This window comes from Marmota marmota, unplaced genomic scaffold, assembly GCF_001458135.2.
Source record: "Marmota marmota marmota unplaced genomic scaffold, marMar, whole genome shotgun sequence".
Taxonomy (NCBI): Eukaryota; Metazoa; Chordata; class Mammalia; order Rodentia; family Sciuridae; genus Marmota; species Marmota marmota.
Genome location: NW_026000174.1, coordinates 10,688,036 through 10,706,481, shown reverse-complemented (window position 1 = coordinate 10,706,481; position 18,446 = coordinate 10,688,036). Strand labels below are relative to the sequence as shown.

General features: G+C 37.7%; 1 protein-coding gene across 2 annotated transcripts in view; it reads right to left on the bottom strand.

Annotated features, from left to right (window-relative positions):
* Ints4 (integrator complex subunit 4) overlaps positions 1-18,446 on the bottom strand; it is a 102,981-nt gene that overhangs the window by 25,476 nt on the left and 59,059 nt on the right. For both annotated transcript variants that reach the window (XM_015477371.2, XM_015477372.2), the window contains 4 exons: positions 17,761-17,876; positions 14,385-14,518; positions 12,709-12,866; positions 515-608 (listed from right to left, as the gene is read on the bottom strand). In XM_015477371.2, coding sequence (XP_015332857.1) covers positions 515-608; positions 12,709-12,866; positions 14,385-14,518; positions 17,761-17,876 — 502 coding nt within the window. The remainder of the gene's footprint in view (positions 1-514; positions 609-12,708; positions 12,867-14,384; positions 14,519-17,760; positions 17,877-18,446) is intronic.

Here is an 18,446-nt window from a genome sequence, read left to right as displayed (position 1 = left end):
AAAAAATAAAAAAAAAAAAAAAAAGAAAAGAAAAGAAAACAGTATTAAATTTTATATAAATTCTGTACTGATCACACTATATAAAATATTTAAAATTATTGGGATTCTAATTAAAATGATTATGCAATCTAATTATATAATGAAAGAATTTTCCTAAAATTTAAAAATTCAAATACCTCTATGAGTTAACATTTCTTTAATAAGAGACAAATAGAATTACACTGCAGAATACATAATTTCTCCAATGCTAAATGGTTGCACAGGACTGTAAGTTTTTCACCTATTGCCCCAAACTCTGCAAGATCACTTAAAGTGCATTCTTTATTTATTTATTTATTTATTTATTTTAAATCTTTGGTGGACACAACATCTTTGTTGGTATGTGGTGCTGAGGATCGAACCCGGACCGCACGCATGGCAGGCGAGCGTGCTACCATTTGAGCCACATCCCCAGCCCTTAAAGTGCATTCTTAGCATCACAATAAAAATAAATAAATAGTGAATCCAAACCAACCTTGATGAGAAGTAGTTGACACCGAAGATAGGCAGCAGAGAAGTCAGCTACTCCTGCCAACTCAGACTGAAGTTCTCCAAGTCTTTGCAGATCCCTATAGTACATAAAAATCCAAGCCAAACAAAAGGTAAGAATAATGCCATACATAAAGACCAAGTCAAAAACATTTTATCATTTTACATCTAGTCATTAGTTTATTGTCATTTTTCCTGGTTCTAGAGATTGAACCCAGGACCTTGCATAATGCTAGGCCAACATTCTACCAATAAGCTACTCCCCCATCCCCTCCCCACCTTTTTATGTTTTGTTTGAGTATCACTAAGTTGCCTAGGCTGGCTTCTAACTTAAGCTCCTCCTATTATCAGCTAAAGAAGAAACAGAGATTATAGGCCTGGGCCGTCCACATGCAACTGACTGATCAGAAGTTTTTTTGTTTTAATATTTATTTATTTATTTATTTATAATTTTAAAAGAGAGGGGGGATTTTTTAATATTTATTTTTTAGTTTTCAGCGGATACAACATCTTTATTTGTATGTGGTGCTGTGGATCGAACCCAGCGTCGCGCACATGCCAGGCGAGCGCACTACCGCTTGAGCCACATCCCCAGCCCTAATATTTATTTTTTAATTGTAGTTGGGCACAATACCTTTATTTCACTTATTTATTTTTATGTGGTGCTGAGGATTGAATCCAGAGTCTCGCACGTAGGAGGTGAGTGCTCTACTGCTGAGCCACAATCCCAGCCCTGATCATAAGTTTTTAAATGACAACACCAAATGCAGGAATGGTTATAAGAAATCAATTCACTCACACTTCTATAGCAGTTTAAGCTAATAACAGGTCTACTGGAAACCAAAATTATTTGTAAAGCCACATATATGGTAAAATATTTTTATTAGAAGCTTTGTGTTGAGAAAAGATCATAAGGGTAATATCAACAGAAATATTCTGCTTTATGCCCCATAATATTCATTTTGTATGGAGTATTAACAGTAAAAACTCAGTTAACTACTTAATGATGCAATAGTGGCAGAACTGTTAAATAAACTATGGTACATCTAGTCAATGAAATATTCTACAGGCATTAAAATACAAATTGATAATAAGGTGTATGATCTCAACTATGTAAAAACATACATAGAAGAAAAACACAGTAAAGCAGTGAAGCCAGATTTAAAGTTAGGTAGTCAGTGTAGTTAGGTAAATCGGGTCTAATATCGAGTGAAATCTAAAATGGAGACCATGCGGAGAATGACTCAGGGAAAACACAGGACAACTCATGGAATGTTAATGAAGTCCCGAAAAGGCCCTAGGCCAAAGTCCACCTCAAAGAAATGTTAATGAACAGCCCCCAGCAAAAAGGTGCTGACTCAGAAGTCCTTCTTGACCAGATTACTTCTTTGGCCCACCTGTGTCCCACCCCTTGGGCCTTCCCACCTACATTCCATCACTGAACTATAAAAAGGGGAGACAACATCCCTTCCACGGATTCCACCTCTTGGGTCCCCTTCTTCCTCCTGGAGAAGACTTTTCTGCTGTCCTTTAATAAACTTCTAATTTCTACTCTGACCTTGCCTCGGCGTGCTTCTTTGGTGTTATTCTTCAACATTGGGGAAGCAAGAACTCGTCACCGGTCAACAGCGGTAACAGCAGTTTCCTGGATAGTGATATTAGGGTGCTTTTTAGTGCCTTCTCCCAACTATACTCTATTTCCAAGGTTTTATATCAAGAACAAACATTTTTCCCTATCAGAAAAAAATATTTTTAAAAAGGTATTTAAAAAGGTATTGTGGTGAAATGACTAACTGTTGGTTGTTACCCAGCTAGTCATTCTTCATTTCTTCATTACTAAATGAACCCCGATTTTATTCACAGGAACATGTCCCCAATCCTAATTCCAGGTAGAGTCTAATTCAACTAAACTAGTGAGTACGAGTCACCCCTCTGATTATGTGACCTAAGTTGCCCTCATTGGTCCAAATGAAAGGTCCAAATTCATGCTTGGAGCAAGGTGTCTCTCAGTGGACTAAGCAAGAATGTTTACAGATCTGATTGCCATTGGCACTCATACAAAAACTCCACAGGGGAGGGGGCGGGGGAAGCCTTAGGATAAAGCCAATGCTGGGGACAAGAAAAATACAGAGACAGAAACAGAATGGGTCCTTAATGGTATCAGTAAGCTACTTGAACATACCATACCTCCAATTTCTGGTTATATGAGGTAAAGTCTTAGTCCATTGGGGCTGCTAAATCAAAACACCATAAGCTGGCTTATAAACAACAACAACAACAACAAAAATTATTTCTTACAGTTCTAGAGGATAAGGAGTCTAAGATCAAGGTGCCTGCAGACTTTCTGTCTGGTGAAGGCATCCTTCCTCATAGAAAACATCAACAAGCTTCCTTTGGCCTCTTTTACAAGAGCTCTAATCTCATGATCTAATTACCTCCCAAAGACCTTGCCTCCTCAAATCATCACCTTAGGAGGCAGGATTTTAACAAGTGAATTTTAGAGGGACATAAATATTCAGATCATAGCAAAGCATAAATAAGCACTGCAAGCTCATCTGAGATGAAGTTTTTTCTGATATTTGGAATTTAGAACATCCTAACTGGTATGTAAGTATTGACATATAGACAGCAACCATTTAAAAACATATCTGTGCCAGGTGTGGTGGCATGTACCTACAGTTTCAGATGCTCAGAAGGCTAAGTCAGGAGGATCACTTGAGCCTAGGAGTTTGGAACAACCTGGGTTGTTTTTGAGACCCCCCCCCCATCTCAAAAATAAACAAGATGGGCTGGGGATGTGGCTCAACCGGTAGCACGCTTGCCTGGCATGTGTGCGGCCCGGGTTCGAGCCTCAGCACCACATACAAAGATATTGTGTCCGCCGAAAACTAAAAATAAATAAATAAATAAATATTAAAATTCTCTCTCTCTCTAAAAATAAAATAAACACAGTTCACACATAAAATGTTTATGCTGGGAGCTGGAATTATTGAGGATTTAAAACATTGGGTTTTTTGAATAGGTAATAAGTAAGTTATAAAATTATACCTGTAAGGTACAGAATACAAAAGATCCTACAGGATATACAATTAATTTAGTCCCCCTTCCTATACCTGTGTCATGTTGCCCTACTATACTATACACATTCTTAGTGACAAACACCATAACCAGTTTCTTTTTAATTATTCTAGACACACTGTACATCTACAAAAAGTATGTTTCTGTTCTTTTTTGGTGGGAGGGGAATAAACATGTGGGTACATGTATATGTACATGTGTTAACTAACAATCCATCTCAGCGTTCATAGAAATCTGTCTTATTATTTCTTGTTTGTTTTTGGTATGAGGATTAAACCCAGGTGCACTATACTACTGAGATACATCCCTAGCCTTTTTAGTTTTTGAGACGGGGTCTCACTAAATTGCTGAAGATCTCACTAAATTGCTGAGGCTGGCCTTGAGCTTGCAGTCCTCCTGCCTCAGCCTCCCAAGTTGCCTCATTATTTTTTAATGGCATCATCAAAATTCTGCATAAAAACATTAACTGTGGGAAATCTGAAGACTCGAGTCACTATAATTCAGGCATAAGATATCAGATTTCTTAGCAGCCTGAACAAAACTGTCTATAGTGAACTAAGTACCTTTATCTAATTTCATGCTCACTGGGCAACTTTAATGATAATTAATGTTGCCTCCCACAGACTTTGATACCAGGAAGGAGATGTACTACAAGAGGCACAGAATGAACTATCTCTAGAGTGACTGGAGAAATTGGTGTCTATGGTATATATGACCTTTTGTGAGTTTAAATGGTTTGAATTGGTCCTGAAGAACCTGCTCACAGATGGGAACCCAGCCCAATGAAAGGCAAGATGATGAGCTAACAACACCTGTGAACTGCAATTTTGGTGGCCAGCTCTTTTCTCCCTTTCATTTTTTTATGATGTCTCTCTTATAAGAGAAAGCCTGGAACAATTTCACTTCTGAAGAATTACCTCCCCAAGAAGAGTCTGCTTTCTGTTACAATTAAAGAGAACTCTGACCAGCTGATTATGTGTTAATTGACTGCCTCCAGGTGTTGGGTTACTCTTCTGTCCCTGGATTATAGCAATGGTTCTCCATCACATAGAACAAGATGCAACCTAACCCAATTAGCCCTGGGAAATCTGAACTACTGTACAAAATGAAAACTTGTTAGCCCTGGGTGAAATCCTCTGTCCCAGTGTTTCCTCTCTGCACCTCTTCATGTCCATCCTCAGAAAGCCACAGTCTAGATACCCATTAGAAGACTACAAACTCTTTTATGAGAAAGGAACAAAGAGCACCTTTTGTGTGCACTGTCCTGTGCTAGGTGTTTCCTTACTTGGGCTCATTTAATCCTCACAACATGAACTGTAATTAATCCCATTTTCAATAAGCATGAAACTAACGACAAGCATTTAAGCAGTTTGCATGAGGTCCCAGAATTAATAAGGGGCAAAAGCAGGACACAAACCCAGGTTCTCTATAAAGTCCAAAAGCTTTGTTGTTGTTAACTATATCACATTACACCTCATGTATTTATGGGCTATTAAACTTTTGATTTTTTTTATGAACTATATCAAATACAGAGGAGACAAAACAGACTTAAAACCAGATACACTGAATCACTTTTCTACAGACATTATCTGGTAGAACAAAAGAGCCACTCCCAGGAATATACACTTTAGCAATTCTTAGTCCATAATGCCAATAAACAGAATTTTTAAAATATTAAAATAAAAAAAGTTACATGAACTGTGATTTTTAAAAGTTTACACAATAGGCTGAACTAGTCAATTTTTAAAACCACTCATAGTCAAAAAGACCCTAGATGTGCAAATCAAATGTTGTCTATGGTTATACATTTCCTTCAAACTCTGTTGATCTCTAAGCATTAAATTTACAACTTTGTCCTTTGTTGCTTGGTATAACAGCAAAGAATGTTAGAAAACACAAAGTAAGTCCTTCTTTCATCCTTCCACCTAGATGGTTACATATTACAAACATTTATTTCCCACCTCTTTAATTAGAGGACTAGGTCCCAGACTACAAAACAGGTGCTATTCCTTACACATTAACAGTTGCACAATAATAGGAAGATTTTAAAGGATGAAACCATGAACTCCATATTCTTTAGGGTTGTTTGTAAAAGAATTCCCATAATAAAATAAGTATATTTCTATTGATTACAGATACATGAAGACCCATCTGTTTCAAATTAAAATGAAATGTTTTATTCCAAAAATCCAACTCTATTATGGAACACTAAAATGATATGATTCCTGAAACAATAATGTTTTTTTTTTTCCAGTAACAGCTATTTTGTGGACTTACACAAAAATCCAAACTGAGAAATCAGAGATCATTACACATCCTGAGAAACAACAGATAAATAACTGCAGAATTCCTTAAAAGACAATTCACCCTTACTCTCAGAGAACTTAAAATATGATTATAGTTATAAAATTTGGATTGGATTTACTTGCAAAATAGCAAGAGCATGTCCAGTGTGTCAAATGAGCCACTGTTAATTTAAATTTTCAAGCAAAATGTCAGACTGTGCAAGAGCATCTATATGACTACTCTTCTCAAAACACTTTCACACATATCATGACAACAAACTTCAAAACATAGTGGCTATGTAGTACCCTTAAATTTACAGATGAGGGAGTTGACGTCCCAAAACATTTTGAATTTCAAATTCCACACTACACGCTTTACTTCATACAAACTGTTAACTAAATGGAAGGCTAGAAAGACCTATGGTCTAGCCCAGGCCTTTGCAATACCTAGTCCTTGTACATTCTGCTCTCTTCTTCACTTGGCTAAGTTCTATTCATTCTTCAGGTCATTACCTTAGACCATCCAAGGAGAATTAGGGGTCCCCTCCCATTCTTCTAGAGAACACTAGGTTTCCTCTACCATAGCATGTAAAGTGCAATTCTGCATTTCCTATTTACCTAACTATCTCCCTCATCAGGCTAAAGGACCCTCACAGCAGGGACTGTCTTATTTACTATTACAACCTTTCTGCCTAGCACAGCACCTGGCATATAGTAGATGCTCAAAAAACACAGAGAGGATAAATAAACCCTAGCTGCTTCACCAGAAGTGTTACCTCACTCATTGTAAAAACAGGGTAATTCTCATGAAATTATTTTCAAATACAATGAAATGTTAACTTAAAAGCACTTAGAAAAGAGGATATATATAGTGGACACTTGAAAGACAGCAAATTTATATCTGGAGATGAAGTACAGCCAGAAGAAAATGCCATCTATAAAATTCTTAGGAGTTCATTCCTGGTTAAGCCATCATAACTATAGTTTTCAACAAATATTTACTGATCCCCTATCAAAAGAAGAGTCTGCTTTCTGTTACAATTAAAGAGAACTCTGACCAGCTTTTTGTACAGTAGTTCAGATTTCCCAGGGCTAATTGGGTTAGGTTGCATCTTGTTCTATGTGATGGAGAACCATTGCTATAATCTAGGGACAGGAGAGTAACCCAACACCTGGAGGCAGTATTTGTGAAGGAAAAGTAGTTATGTCAAGTCCCAGAAAAAACAAAAAACAAAAAAATTGTTTCTCAGAGCTGTCACTGAACAACAGCAGACTTTCTACAGGATATATCAGTTTGGTTAAACAGATGGTTGCTTGGATAACAGAGTCATAAGTATGATGGTGAAGTTTGCTTCACACTAAAATCAACAACTATATGGCCCCATTCCTTATCAGAGAACATTCTGTATGAAACTAACAGTTTACTTTTCAACAACTATAGAAATAGTAATTTGTGGGGCTGGGGATGTGGCTCAAGCGGTAGCGCACTCGCCTGGCATGTGTGCGGCCCGGGTTCGATCCTCAGCACCACATACAAAGACGTTGTGTTTGCCAATAACTAAAAAAAAAAAAATATTAAAATTCTCTATCTCAAAAAAAATCTATAAAAAAGAAAAAAAAAAAAAGAAATAGTAATTTGTGGCCAGGCATGGTGGCATACACCAGTAATCCCAGTAACTTGGGAGACAGAGGCAGGAGGATGGTTTGTTTGAGGCCAGCCTCAGCAATTTAGCAAGGCCCTAGGCAATTTTGCAAGAAAAACAAAATAATATTAATTATTAATAAATTAATAATGGTTTTGTCACAAAAACAAAATAAAACCCAAACCAAATTAAACAAAAAAGGACTGGTAATGTAGCTTAATGGTAAAGCATCTCTTGGTTCAATCACCAGTTACCCGCTCTCCTCCCCCGCCAAAAAAAAAGAGGAGGAAAATGAAGAAATAATAATTTGTGAAGTACTCCAGATATCTGATCTAATCTCATCCTCATGGAGGAATCCTCTTCTTTGCTGCATATCACCAAAAGCTAGACTCAAATCCTGGTTGTGCCACTTTCTAACAAATTACTTTGTGTTTGTAATAACATCTATAAAGCATAGTAGTTACCCAGTGCTACTGCTCCACTGGTTTTCCATTCTAGTTCTACTACAATTCAGAGTAGCCTCCTGAGAATACACTCAAATTATAATGCCACAACACCAAAACATCAGTCTTGCCAGCCCCAAATCCCAGTATACCTATCACTTTGTAAAACTTAAGATAATGAAAGTAACTCCAATCAACAGGTGCTTACTGAGCACCTACTAACAACCAATGATGCAGTTTTTGTGCATTTTGCACATGCTTTAGTGCCAATAGGATAAAACTGTCAAAGACAAACCTCAATGATTAATTAGGTGAGGGAAAAATCAGTAAATACAGCCTATTTTCCTGGGCTCAGGGCCAACAACCTCCATTTAGTGGCCTCCAAAAAATTAAGCACTATGGTGAAGGGGAAGGTAGAAGGAAAAAAAAACTATGATTGAGGCATTACTTCACAAAAGACATAGAGAAAACCTGTATCATGATTTCCAGAGCCATGGACTGCCCATATCTTTTTTTTTTTTTTTTTAATTGTAGATGGACACAATACCTCCATTTTATTTGTTTATTTTTATGTGGTGCCAGGGAACAAACCCAGTGCCTCACACGTGCTAGGCAAGTGCTCTACCACTGAACCACAACCCTGACCCCACCCACATCTTTTAGTAGAGTCAACAAACATAATCTGCAAAAGGTCAGGTAGCAAATATTTTAGGATTCACAGGCTCTATGGTCTCTGTGGCAATTATTCAGCTCTGCTATTGTAGCATGAAAGCAGTCAGAAACAACAACTAAACAAATGAGTATGGCTATGTTTTGGTGCCAAGGAATGAACCCAGGCCTTGCACATGCTAGGCAAGCACTCTGTAACTGAATTATGTCCCCAGCCCTTAACTAAATCTTATCATTTCTGGTGGGACCACCACTATCAATTTGCAATACCAGGTTCACAGCAGGTTTTCTTGTTAACCTGTGAGACTGTGTTAAGTTGCCTTGTTTGGGGCCCAGAGCTACCGGAGGCCCTACAGATGTAGTAGCTAGGGAGACCGTAGATAATAAAAAACCTTTGAGCCTCTTCAAGGCTTCCCCAGAGCATGGTATACTATGTGCCCCCAGCATGCTACATGCTTTCTCATGCCCTTGTTCATGCCCTTGTTCATGCCCACACTCTCACCCACACCCACAGTGGAAGGATTCTGCCCCCAAACCCGCCTATACCACTGCACTCCCAGAAGATGAGGGATGCCAGGTTTTTACAGGGTTACTAGCAGTTTGGTAGCTGGGGAACAGACTGTGGCTTTGGCTCACTCACACAGATTCCAATCATCTAATGCACTTTTCCTAGACTACACAGGCTACAAAGTTAAAACTGCATTTCCCAGAGACTCTTGAGCAAGGTTCCAGATATGATTCTTATTGGTCAATCAAATATACTCTCATGAATATTACATAGGGAACAAAGCTGGGTGAGGAAAACAGCAGAGTGCAGGACATGGTTCTGGAGCCAGTAGCTTTATCAGTGACATCTTGACTGAACAAGCAGCTTTCTGATCCTGGAAAGAACAGGCAGCTCCCTTGGTGGCCTCTGGAAATCATTGTAGCTCTGGAAATAATTCCTGGAAATTCAATCCAGTGTGTTTCTTTAGTCTTCCCAACAATTCTGTGAATCATGTAATATCCTGTAATAATAAGTTTCTTTCTTTTTAAATTAGTTAATAGCCTATTTTGTTTTTTATAAACAAACTCTAAACAACAAACTTTCTTAGATCAAACAAGTATCAGGTGATGGAGCTCAGACTTAAACCCAAATCAATCTACCATGGAAGCCTCATTTGCTCAGTCACTATTCTATACCACTGAAGTTCTGGGAGGATGCCATTTTCCTTTATGTCTCCTGGCTCTTCAGATGTTTGCTGTAGCTGAATTTTCTTCTATGCCTGGACTATCAAACTGACATGCTCAGTCATCATTCCACACTAGCTAAAGGGTCTTCTTTTCATTTTTTTGGCACCAGGGATTGAACTCAGGGGTACTCAACTACTAAGCCATATCCCCAGCCCTATTTTGTATTTTATTTAGAGACATGGTCTCACTGAGTTGCTTGGCACCTTGCTTTTGCTGAGGCTGGCTTTGAACTTGTGATCCTCCTGCCTCATACTCCCCAGCTGCTGAGAATACAGGAATGCACCATGGTGTCTGGCTAAATGATCTTTTAAAAACATTCCTGATCAATACCACACTAATAAGCTAGGGAGTTTCATCCACTATTCTACAGCACCTATGCTTTTCTCCACTGTAGTATTCACCAGTCAATTATTTCTCATCTGGGTCCTGTAATAAATAGTAAGTACCTTGAGAACAAAGGCCATTTCATATTTCTCTCTAACCTCAGCCTCTTGAAGAAAGCCATAGTTAATGCTGCTAAGTGAATACAAGAGTGAATAATACAACATGACCTGAAACAAAAGGGTCAATAACTTGAAGAATGGTTCAGTTGGACTGCTTCAAAACATGTGAAGGTGCAATGATGTACAGGAGAGCATTAGTAAAACATAAATCACTGCTTTCTACCATCATAATTCTTTGTCTATGTCCACCTTGCTTACATGAGCTCCCTCCCATAGGACAGGATCCTACCTAGCTGATCAGCATCTAGCATAGAGCTTGCTTCTCTATGTATTAATAATTATAACTGAATATTCTACAGGGAAGATCAAAAGAGATCTCCACCAAGCTACAAATGATATCACATTTTTCCTTCTTTCTTTTTGGTATTGGAGATTGAACCCAGGAATGCTTTAACACTGAGCTACATCACCATTCCTTTTTTTTTTTTTAGTTATAGATGGACAGAATGCCTTTATTTTATTTGTTTATTTTTATGTGGTCCTGAGGATAGAACCCAATGCCTCATGCATGCTAGGCAAGCTCTCTACCACTGAGCTATAGCCCCAGCCCTCACCATTCCTTTTTAATTTCTTTTTTTAATAACTGTTATCTATCTATCTATTTATTTATTTATTTTTATGTGGTACTGAGGATCAAACCCAGGGCCTTATACATGTGAGGCAAGCACTCTACCGCTGAGCCATAACCCCAGCCCCTCCTTTTTAATTTCTTATTTTTAGAAAGAGCCTTACTAAGCTACAGAGGCTGGACTTGAATTTATAATCCTCCTGCCTCAAGATTGTGAGTAGCTGAGATTACAGGTGTACACCACTGTACCAGTTTGTTTTTCTATCTTTTAAAGAGAAAACAATACTACTTTATTAAAAGCAAATGGCTTCAATTATTTTCAAATTATTCAGGCCATTTTAATATGATCTGTCAGAGCCTGTTGGTTGTTCTCAAATATGTTCCCTTCCCTTCTTCCTCAGTAATAGAATCATCAAATGCTAACCAGACACCAGTCATCCAGAATAAAGATTATCTTCTTGATCCTAGATATGGCCATGGGACTTATGCTCTAGTCAACAGGAAGCGCAAGACTAGAATGTGCAAAGTTTTGGGACATGCCTTTAAAAGCAGGTGGAGGATTCACACACTTGTAATCCCAGAGACTCTGGAGGTTGAGGCAGGAGGATCACAAGTTGGAGGCAGTCTTAGCAACTTAAAAAGCCCTAAGCAATTTAGCAAGATCCTGCTTCAATAAATAAATAAAAGGGGCTAGAGATGTGTCTCAGTGCTTAAGCACCCACAGGTTCAGTTCCTAGTGCCCCCAAAAAATAAAAAATAAAAAAAGGGTGGGGTGGAAATGATGCTGTTCTCTTGCCCTTTCCATTTCCCTATGAGCTAGAATATAGAGGGGATAGTTAGATTTTGAATTGTTAGGCAGAGACTACTTGATGCAGAAGATGGGAACACAATGGGCCTGGACCCATGATGCTTATCTTAGCCTGTTCAGCTTACAAGACAGAATTAAACTGTCATCCTATTAAACCACTATTATCTGGCATTTGTCGTCCTCCCCAACTAATATATAAGAAATAAAAATTAAAAATAGATTCTTTGTAACTATTTCTATTTTATTCTAATCATCAATTGAGTCATTAATACAAACAGCATTATGTTAATTATGTCACTGTGACCAAAATACCTGACAAGAACAATTTGGAGAAGGGAAAGTTTATTTTGGCTCATGGTTTCAGAGACTTAGTTTATGCTCAGCTGACTCCATTGCTCTGGGCCAAAGGTGACGCAGAATTTCATGAAGGAAGAGTGTGGTGGAGGGACATTGCTCTGCTCATGGTAGCCAAGAAGCAGAGAGAGGGGAAGGAACCTCAAGGAAGGTGAACCCTAGGTATGGCAGGCCCCAAGTGACCTACCTCCTCTAGCTATGCCTCACCTGCCTCTACTTACCAACTAGTTAGTCCATTTAAACTAGGATGAACTGATTAGGCTGTGCTCTAATTACTTCACCTCTGAAAATTCCTGTATTAACAGAAAAGCTTTGGTACCTCCTGTTCTCCAAGCCATAATATATCCCCTCCACCCCGCAGTCTGGGGATTAAACCCAGTCCCTTGCACACACCACTGGACTGCATCTCCAGTTCCACAAACAGCATTTTTAAAAAACAAGCTCAAACCACAGTCTGACACAAATTAACGAAACCAAGTGAGAGTATGGGCCAACAGAATCAGAAAATGAAGCCTAATAACCAACAACAGAGTTCAGATCAGTCAAGCTGAGAATGACAATGTTGATGTAGTCCAAGGAAGCAGAAACTAACTTACCTGATGGTGAACTCTAGCAGCTCCTGGGCTCCCTGAGGGTCCAGATGCTGGAGACTATACACTCTTTCAAGGCTTTGCTGCAGGAACTGCTGGGAAGGATCCTCATGGGGTGTAATGTTGGGAGAGACCGCTGGTGACACTAGTTTTCTACCTGGCAACTAAGCAAACATAGTGGGATAACAACTCCAACAAGTTCTTTGACTCAGTTTGTGGTAACAAAAGAAACAACAACAAAATGTGAGCCAAACAAAGCAAGAAAAAAGTCCAGGAGGTTCTGTAAATAACATTTTTCCACTTCTACATCTACAGTGAGGAGCAGGTTACAGGGATAAAAGAGAAAGGCAGAGAGAATATGAGAATGCAAATATGGTCTATCCAATACAGTCATAGCTGCCAGAAGAAAAGGCAGCTATGGTACAATACTATTTTTTGCTGTGAATGGGACTAAAAATTAATCATTGTTACATTTGTCTTTAAACATCATTCTTCATTTCATGCAAATGTTTCATCCAAATGTTTATGTCATATGCTATAAAAATACTTTATATGAGTATAATGATAACTTTTGTTCATACTGTTAAGAGATTGCCTTTCAAGAAAGGGCTGGGAGTTGTGGCTCCATGGTAGACCACTTGCCTAGCAAGTGTGAGGCACTGGGTTCAATTCTCAGCACCACATATAAATAAATGAATAGATTAAAGGTCCATCAACAACTAAAAAAAAGAAAGAAAGAAAGGGGGGCTGGGATTGTGGCTCAGTGGTAGAGCACACCCCTAGCACGTGGAAGGCCCTGGGTTCAATCCTCAGCACCACATAAAATATATAAATAAAATAAAGATATTGTGTCCAATTACAACCAAAAAATAAATATTAAATTTTTTTTTTTTAAAAAAGAAAGGGATGGGGAGGGGAAATCAAAGAGGATTTCACTTTTGATTTTGTATTTTCTATAATTTAAATTTTCTAACCACAGGCATATATTGTTCTAAATAAAATCATTTGGCGTTACCCAAACTGCAATGAGTTAATACAAATAGGCAGCTTTTAAGCTGTTCAGCACACAGCATTTACTAAATATGTGCTATTATTATCATTATAATCCATTTCAAAACATTTCATCTCTAGATTAAAAAATGTTTTATTATTAAAAAGTAAACACCTGTTCAAATATAACAAGTTTATCTTTAGTCTAAAATATAACCTCTTGTCCCCGATTCTTTTTTTCTTGCCTAACATTATATAACTGGAAACCCAAGAATAGGGACTGGGGGTGAAGCTAGCATACCCTGGTTTGATCCCCAGCACTGCCCAAAAAACAAACAAACAACAATAGGGAAAAAACAAACAAAGGATATAGAAGAAAAAAAAAAAGGATCACTTTGGTTAGTAAAACTTTTAGGTGTTTAAATATGAAGTTCCTTCTTTTCATGACTTTGGCTTTTCTTTCTACAGATTTTATAATGGGAGAAAAATTAGAAATTAAAAGATAAATATGCCTTAAAGCCTCCATGTTTCCCTATGGCAGAGACTAAAATGTGCTTACCTAAAAAAAAGGATATAGAAGCAAAAAAAGAGAATAAATGAATGAGTTTCCAGAGAATATGAAGTCAATTCTCTGCTGTTTAATAACCACAAAGCACCAAAAAATCAAAAGCAAGGAGATGTTTTCAACATACCCTCAAGGCAGGAACAAGATGAGAAAGACTATCTCGGAGGTAGGCATAGTGTCTGAAGGTGTGATCTGAGAATAATGCTGGCATTGTTGGACAGGTTTTAGCAGCATTGAAAATAAGCACCAAAACTGCAATATCTGATGGTTAAGTGGGTTAAGGAAGCTTGCAAGTATAAAAAGTTGAGCTTGGCCAAAATCTGGCACCCCCACTTCCCAGTACCCAAATTCCCACTAAGAGACTATGATTTTCTGATAATTAAAGAAAAGCAAATTCAAACAAGGAGATACATTCCCAGACTCCACCCCGACCCCAATTCCCAAAGTTTATTTTTTTAAAAATGCCCAATGCTACTGAGTGTATAAAAAGATATAAAGTCTAGGTATACTGCCTATTAAAATATATCTTGGCACAACCCCTTTGGATAATAGTTTGGTACTAGGCATTGCAAGTATTATGAATGCTGCCAGATACGTTGGTGCAGGCCTATAATCCCAGCAGCTCAGGAGGCTGAGGCAGGCAGATCGCAAGTTCAAAGCCAGCCTCAGCAACTTAGTGAGACCCTAACTAAGCAACAAGACCCTATTCTCAAAAAATAAACACACACACACACACACACACACAGTGTTTATAAAGAATTTACAATATTGTATATTTTTCATTATATTTTTTTCATTATACATTTTTTAAAAAGCAGGCTGTTTTTAAAAAAGAGGACAAATATTTTTCATTATACGTTTTTAAAAAAGAGGACATGGCAGTGGCTAACTATTTTCAAATATTTGTTGATGAAATAAACCGTGATAAAATAATAAGAGCAAATTTACAACCCCAAACTTTACAAAAAGAAAAAAAAAAGAAAGAAATTCATCAAAATAATAATATATTATTTTGCCCTGGGTGCTGTAGCATGTGCATGCAGACCCAGCAACTCAGGAGGCTGAAGTGGGAGGATCACTTGAACCAGGAGTTTAAGACCAGCCTAGACAACATGGCAAGGCACCATCTCAAAAAAAAAAAAAAAGAAAAAGAAAAAAGGATCACTTTGGTTAGTCGAACTTTAGGTGTTTAAATATGAAGTTCCTTCTTTTCATAACTTTGGCTTTTCTTTCTACAAATTTTATAATGGGAGAAAAATTAGAAATCAAAAGATAAATATGCCTTAAAGCCTCCATGTTTCCCTATGGCAGAGACTAAAATGTGCTTACCTAATATATACCCTTCCTTTTTCCTAACTAATAGAATTTTATTCCAGTTAGCCTCTAACTTCTTGCCTAGAACCTGGACCTGATAAATAAGTGTTGTAAGCAATCTTGGACAACTAAAAGTGGTAGAACAGAAGGTGTCTGGATCACCAAGAATAATGTGGAAGCTGCTATAATATGGAACAGGACTGAACAGTTTTAGTTTTACCTCCAGATTTTTCTTGCATTGGAGAAAAATAAACATATTAATTTGTTTAAGCAACATTTGGGGGCAATCTCTTGTTACTTACAGTCAAATTTAATTCATAAGCAATATTATCTTCCAACTACAAAGAATCTTCCCAAAATAGGCTTCAAAAAAAATTTATTTTTAATTAGGGCATTATAGTTATACATCACAGGATTCATTCTGACAAAGTCATACATGCATGGAAGTCGATTTACTCCATTTCAGTCTCCATTCCCCACATTTTCCCTTCCCTCCTCTCTCCCCTATTCTTCCTCTACTGTTTATTAAAAAAATAAAAATAAAAAAAAAATTGTAGTTTATTGGACAGAATGCCCTTATTTTATTTGTTTTATTTTTATGCAGTGCTAAGCATTGAACTCAGTGCCATACACATGCTAGGCAAATGCTCTGCCACTGAACTACAGCCAGCCCCCGTTTATTTATTTATTTTTAAAATACCTTTATTTTGTTTATTTGGTTTTTAAAAATATTTATTTATTTATGTATCTTTAGTTTTATGTGGACACATTATTTTGTTTTTATGTGGTGCTGAGGATCTAACCCAAGGCCTCACATGTGCTAGGCGAGCGCTCTATCGCTGAGCCACAACCCCAGCCCCGTTTATTTATTTTTGATTGGTGCTTTTTACATATACATAAAGGTGGAATTCCCCAAGGAGAGTGTGTATATATGTATGTGTGTGTGTGTGTGTGTGTGTGTGTGTGTATGTGTGTATTCGCGTGTATTTTTTTTAATATGAAAGGGCCTTTGATTTCAGAGCACTTCGAAATGTCTTCTGAGATTAGTGATAAGACTTAGCCTACAAGTCCTCTCTGAAGAATTTTCATTAACACACCTTCATAAATTCTTTCTTATATGAAACACACATAGTTAGGCATTATTTAATATATCAATTATATAAAGCTTTAAAAAATATTCTCAAACTCACTGTGAAAGTAAACAAAAGGAATTAAGGGGAAAACAACAGATACCTTCATTTAACAGCCAGGAATCTGGTTGATCCATGTGTTTCAACAAATATCCCTAAACCTCATGGATCTGCTCATAGAGCAAAAGGAACCCTAGGAGAGAAGGGATATGCTAATGTGAATGTATTCCCATTACCAGAAACAATCCAGTCCCATGGTATGCTGCAGGAGGCTATCACAAACCAATTGAGTCTAACTGATATCTTGGGTGGAGTTCTGAAAATTAAAGACCTGGTCTGAAACTGTGTAGCCTTGGACTGGTAGTTCTGTTGTCTAGAAGATGGGATTTAAAAAAATTCCTCACAGGGGCTGCGGTTGTGGCTCAGTGGTACAGCACTTGCTTAGCATGTGTCAGGCACTGGGTTTAATTATGTATTAGAAACAGAGTAATCATGCAGACTAGCTTAGGGCATTGTCTCCCTTATTGCAGATCAAATTAAACACAGTGTAAGACACAGGGGAAAGTGCACAGGCTTTAACATTAGATTTCTGGCTTTAAATCTCAGATCTGCTTCTTAAGAGTCATTTAAACTCTACACACCTGTTTCCTCATCTATAAACTATTTTCCTCCTTGCAACGTTGTTTAGAAGACCAGTGATAAAGTGTATAAAACATTTAATGAGTATGTAGACTGTAGTAGATGCTAAATTAATGGCAAAAAAATTACTGTGAAACTAAAAATGAAAGCTGAGACTAATAACCACCAGGCTTTCTCAGACATACTCTTTTTATCTAAAGGAAATAGAAAAATCAAAACCCAGACCACTAGCTCAGTTGGTAGAGTGCTTGCCTCAAATGCACAAGGCCCTGGGTTCGATCCCCAGCACCACCACACCACACACACACACACACACACACACACACACACAAAAACACCCAGACCACTACAGCTACACTGTAAACAGATTCCAAAGTGGCCAGTCAAGTCAGTGGGACCCATCATAAGCACAGAGGATACAGGCTGGATCATCCATATCTGGTTCAGCTGTGTCAAAAAATGGGTGGGTGCTCAATAGCTCTGGCACCAAAGGAAGCACCAGGGTTGGATGCCGACTTCCCAGGAACTTCAAGCACCTGAAACAAACAAACAAAAACCCATTTCAATAAATTAATAAGTGACTTTAGAAAGTACCAGGAATTAGAATCAGAAAATGTGATTTGGAATTAGAAATTCTCAAGTCATCCAATTATTCTGGAACTCGGTTAATTCATTTATTTAAAAAAAGGGTTATTATGAAGACAAAAGAGCTGGTATAGCAGATATTACTAGTTATTTAAACCATTTAACCAACAGCCATTTCCCTCACTTTCCTTGCTAAGAGATCCCTGATTTTCTTCAGGTAACAGGAAGACTGCAAATTGGTCAGAGAAGGTAAACACAGCCCAAGGGTTTGGTCTAAAAACACAGTGGCAATCCCCCTTCTCATTTTCTAGTGAGTGTCTGCTGGGAGGCAAGTAACCCATTTCTAGTCAAGGGAACAAGAGGGGAAGTCTGCTGGGGGACATCTCAAGAATGTTTTTCTAACCAAATAAAAAGGGAAATGTATGAAAAGGAATGTTCCTTCCTTTCTGTATTTAGAGTTGTCTTATGAAGCAGCCATCTTGCAACTATGAGGTAAAAGCAAGGAGAACTGTAGAGAAATC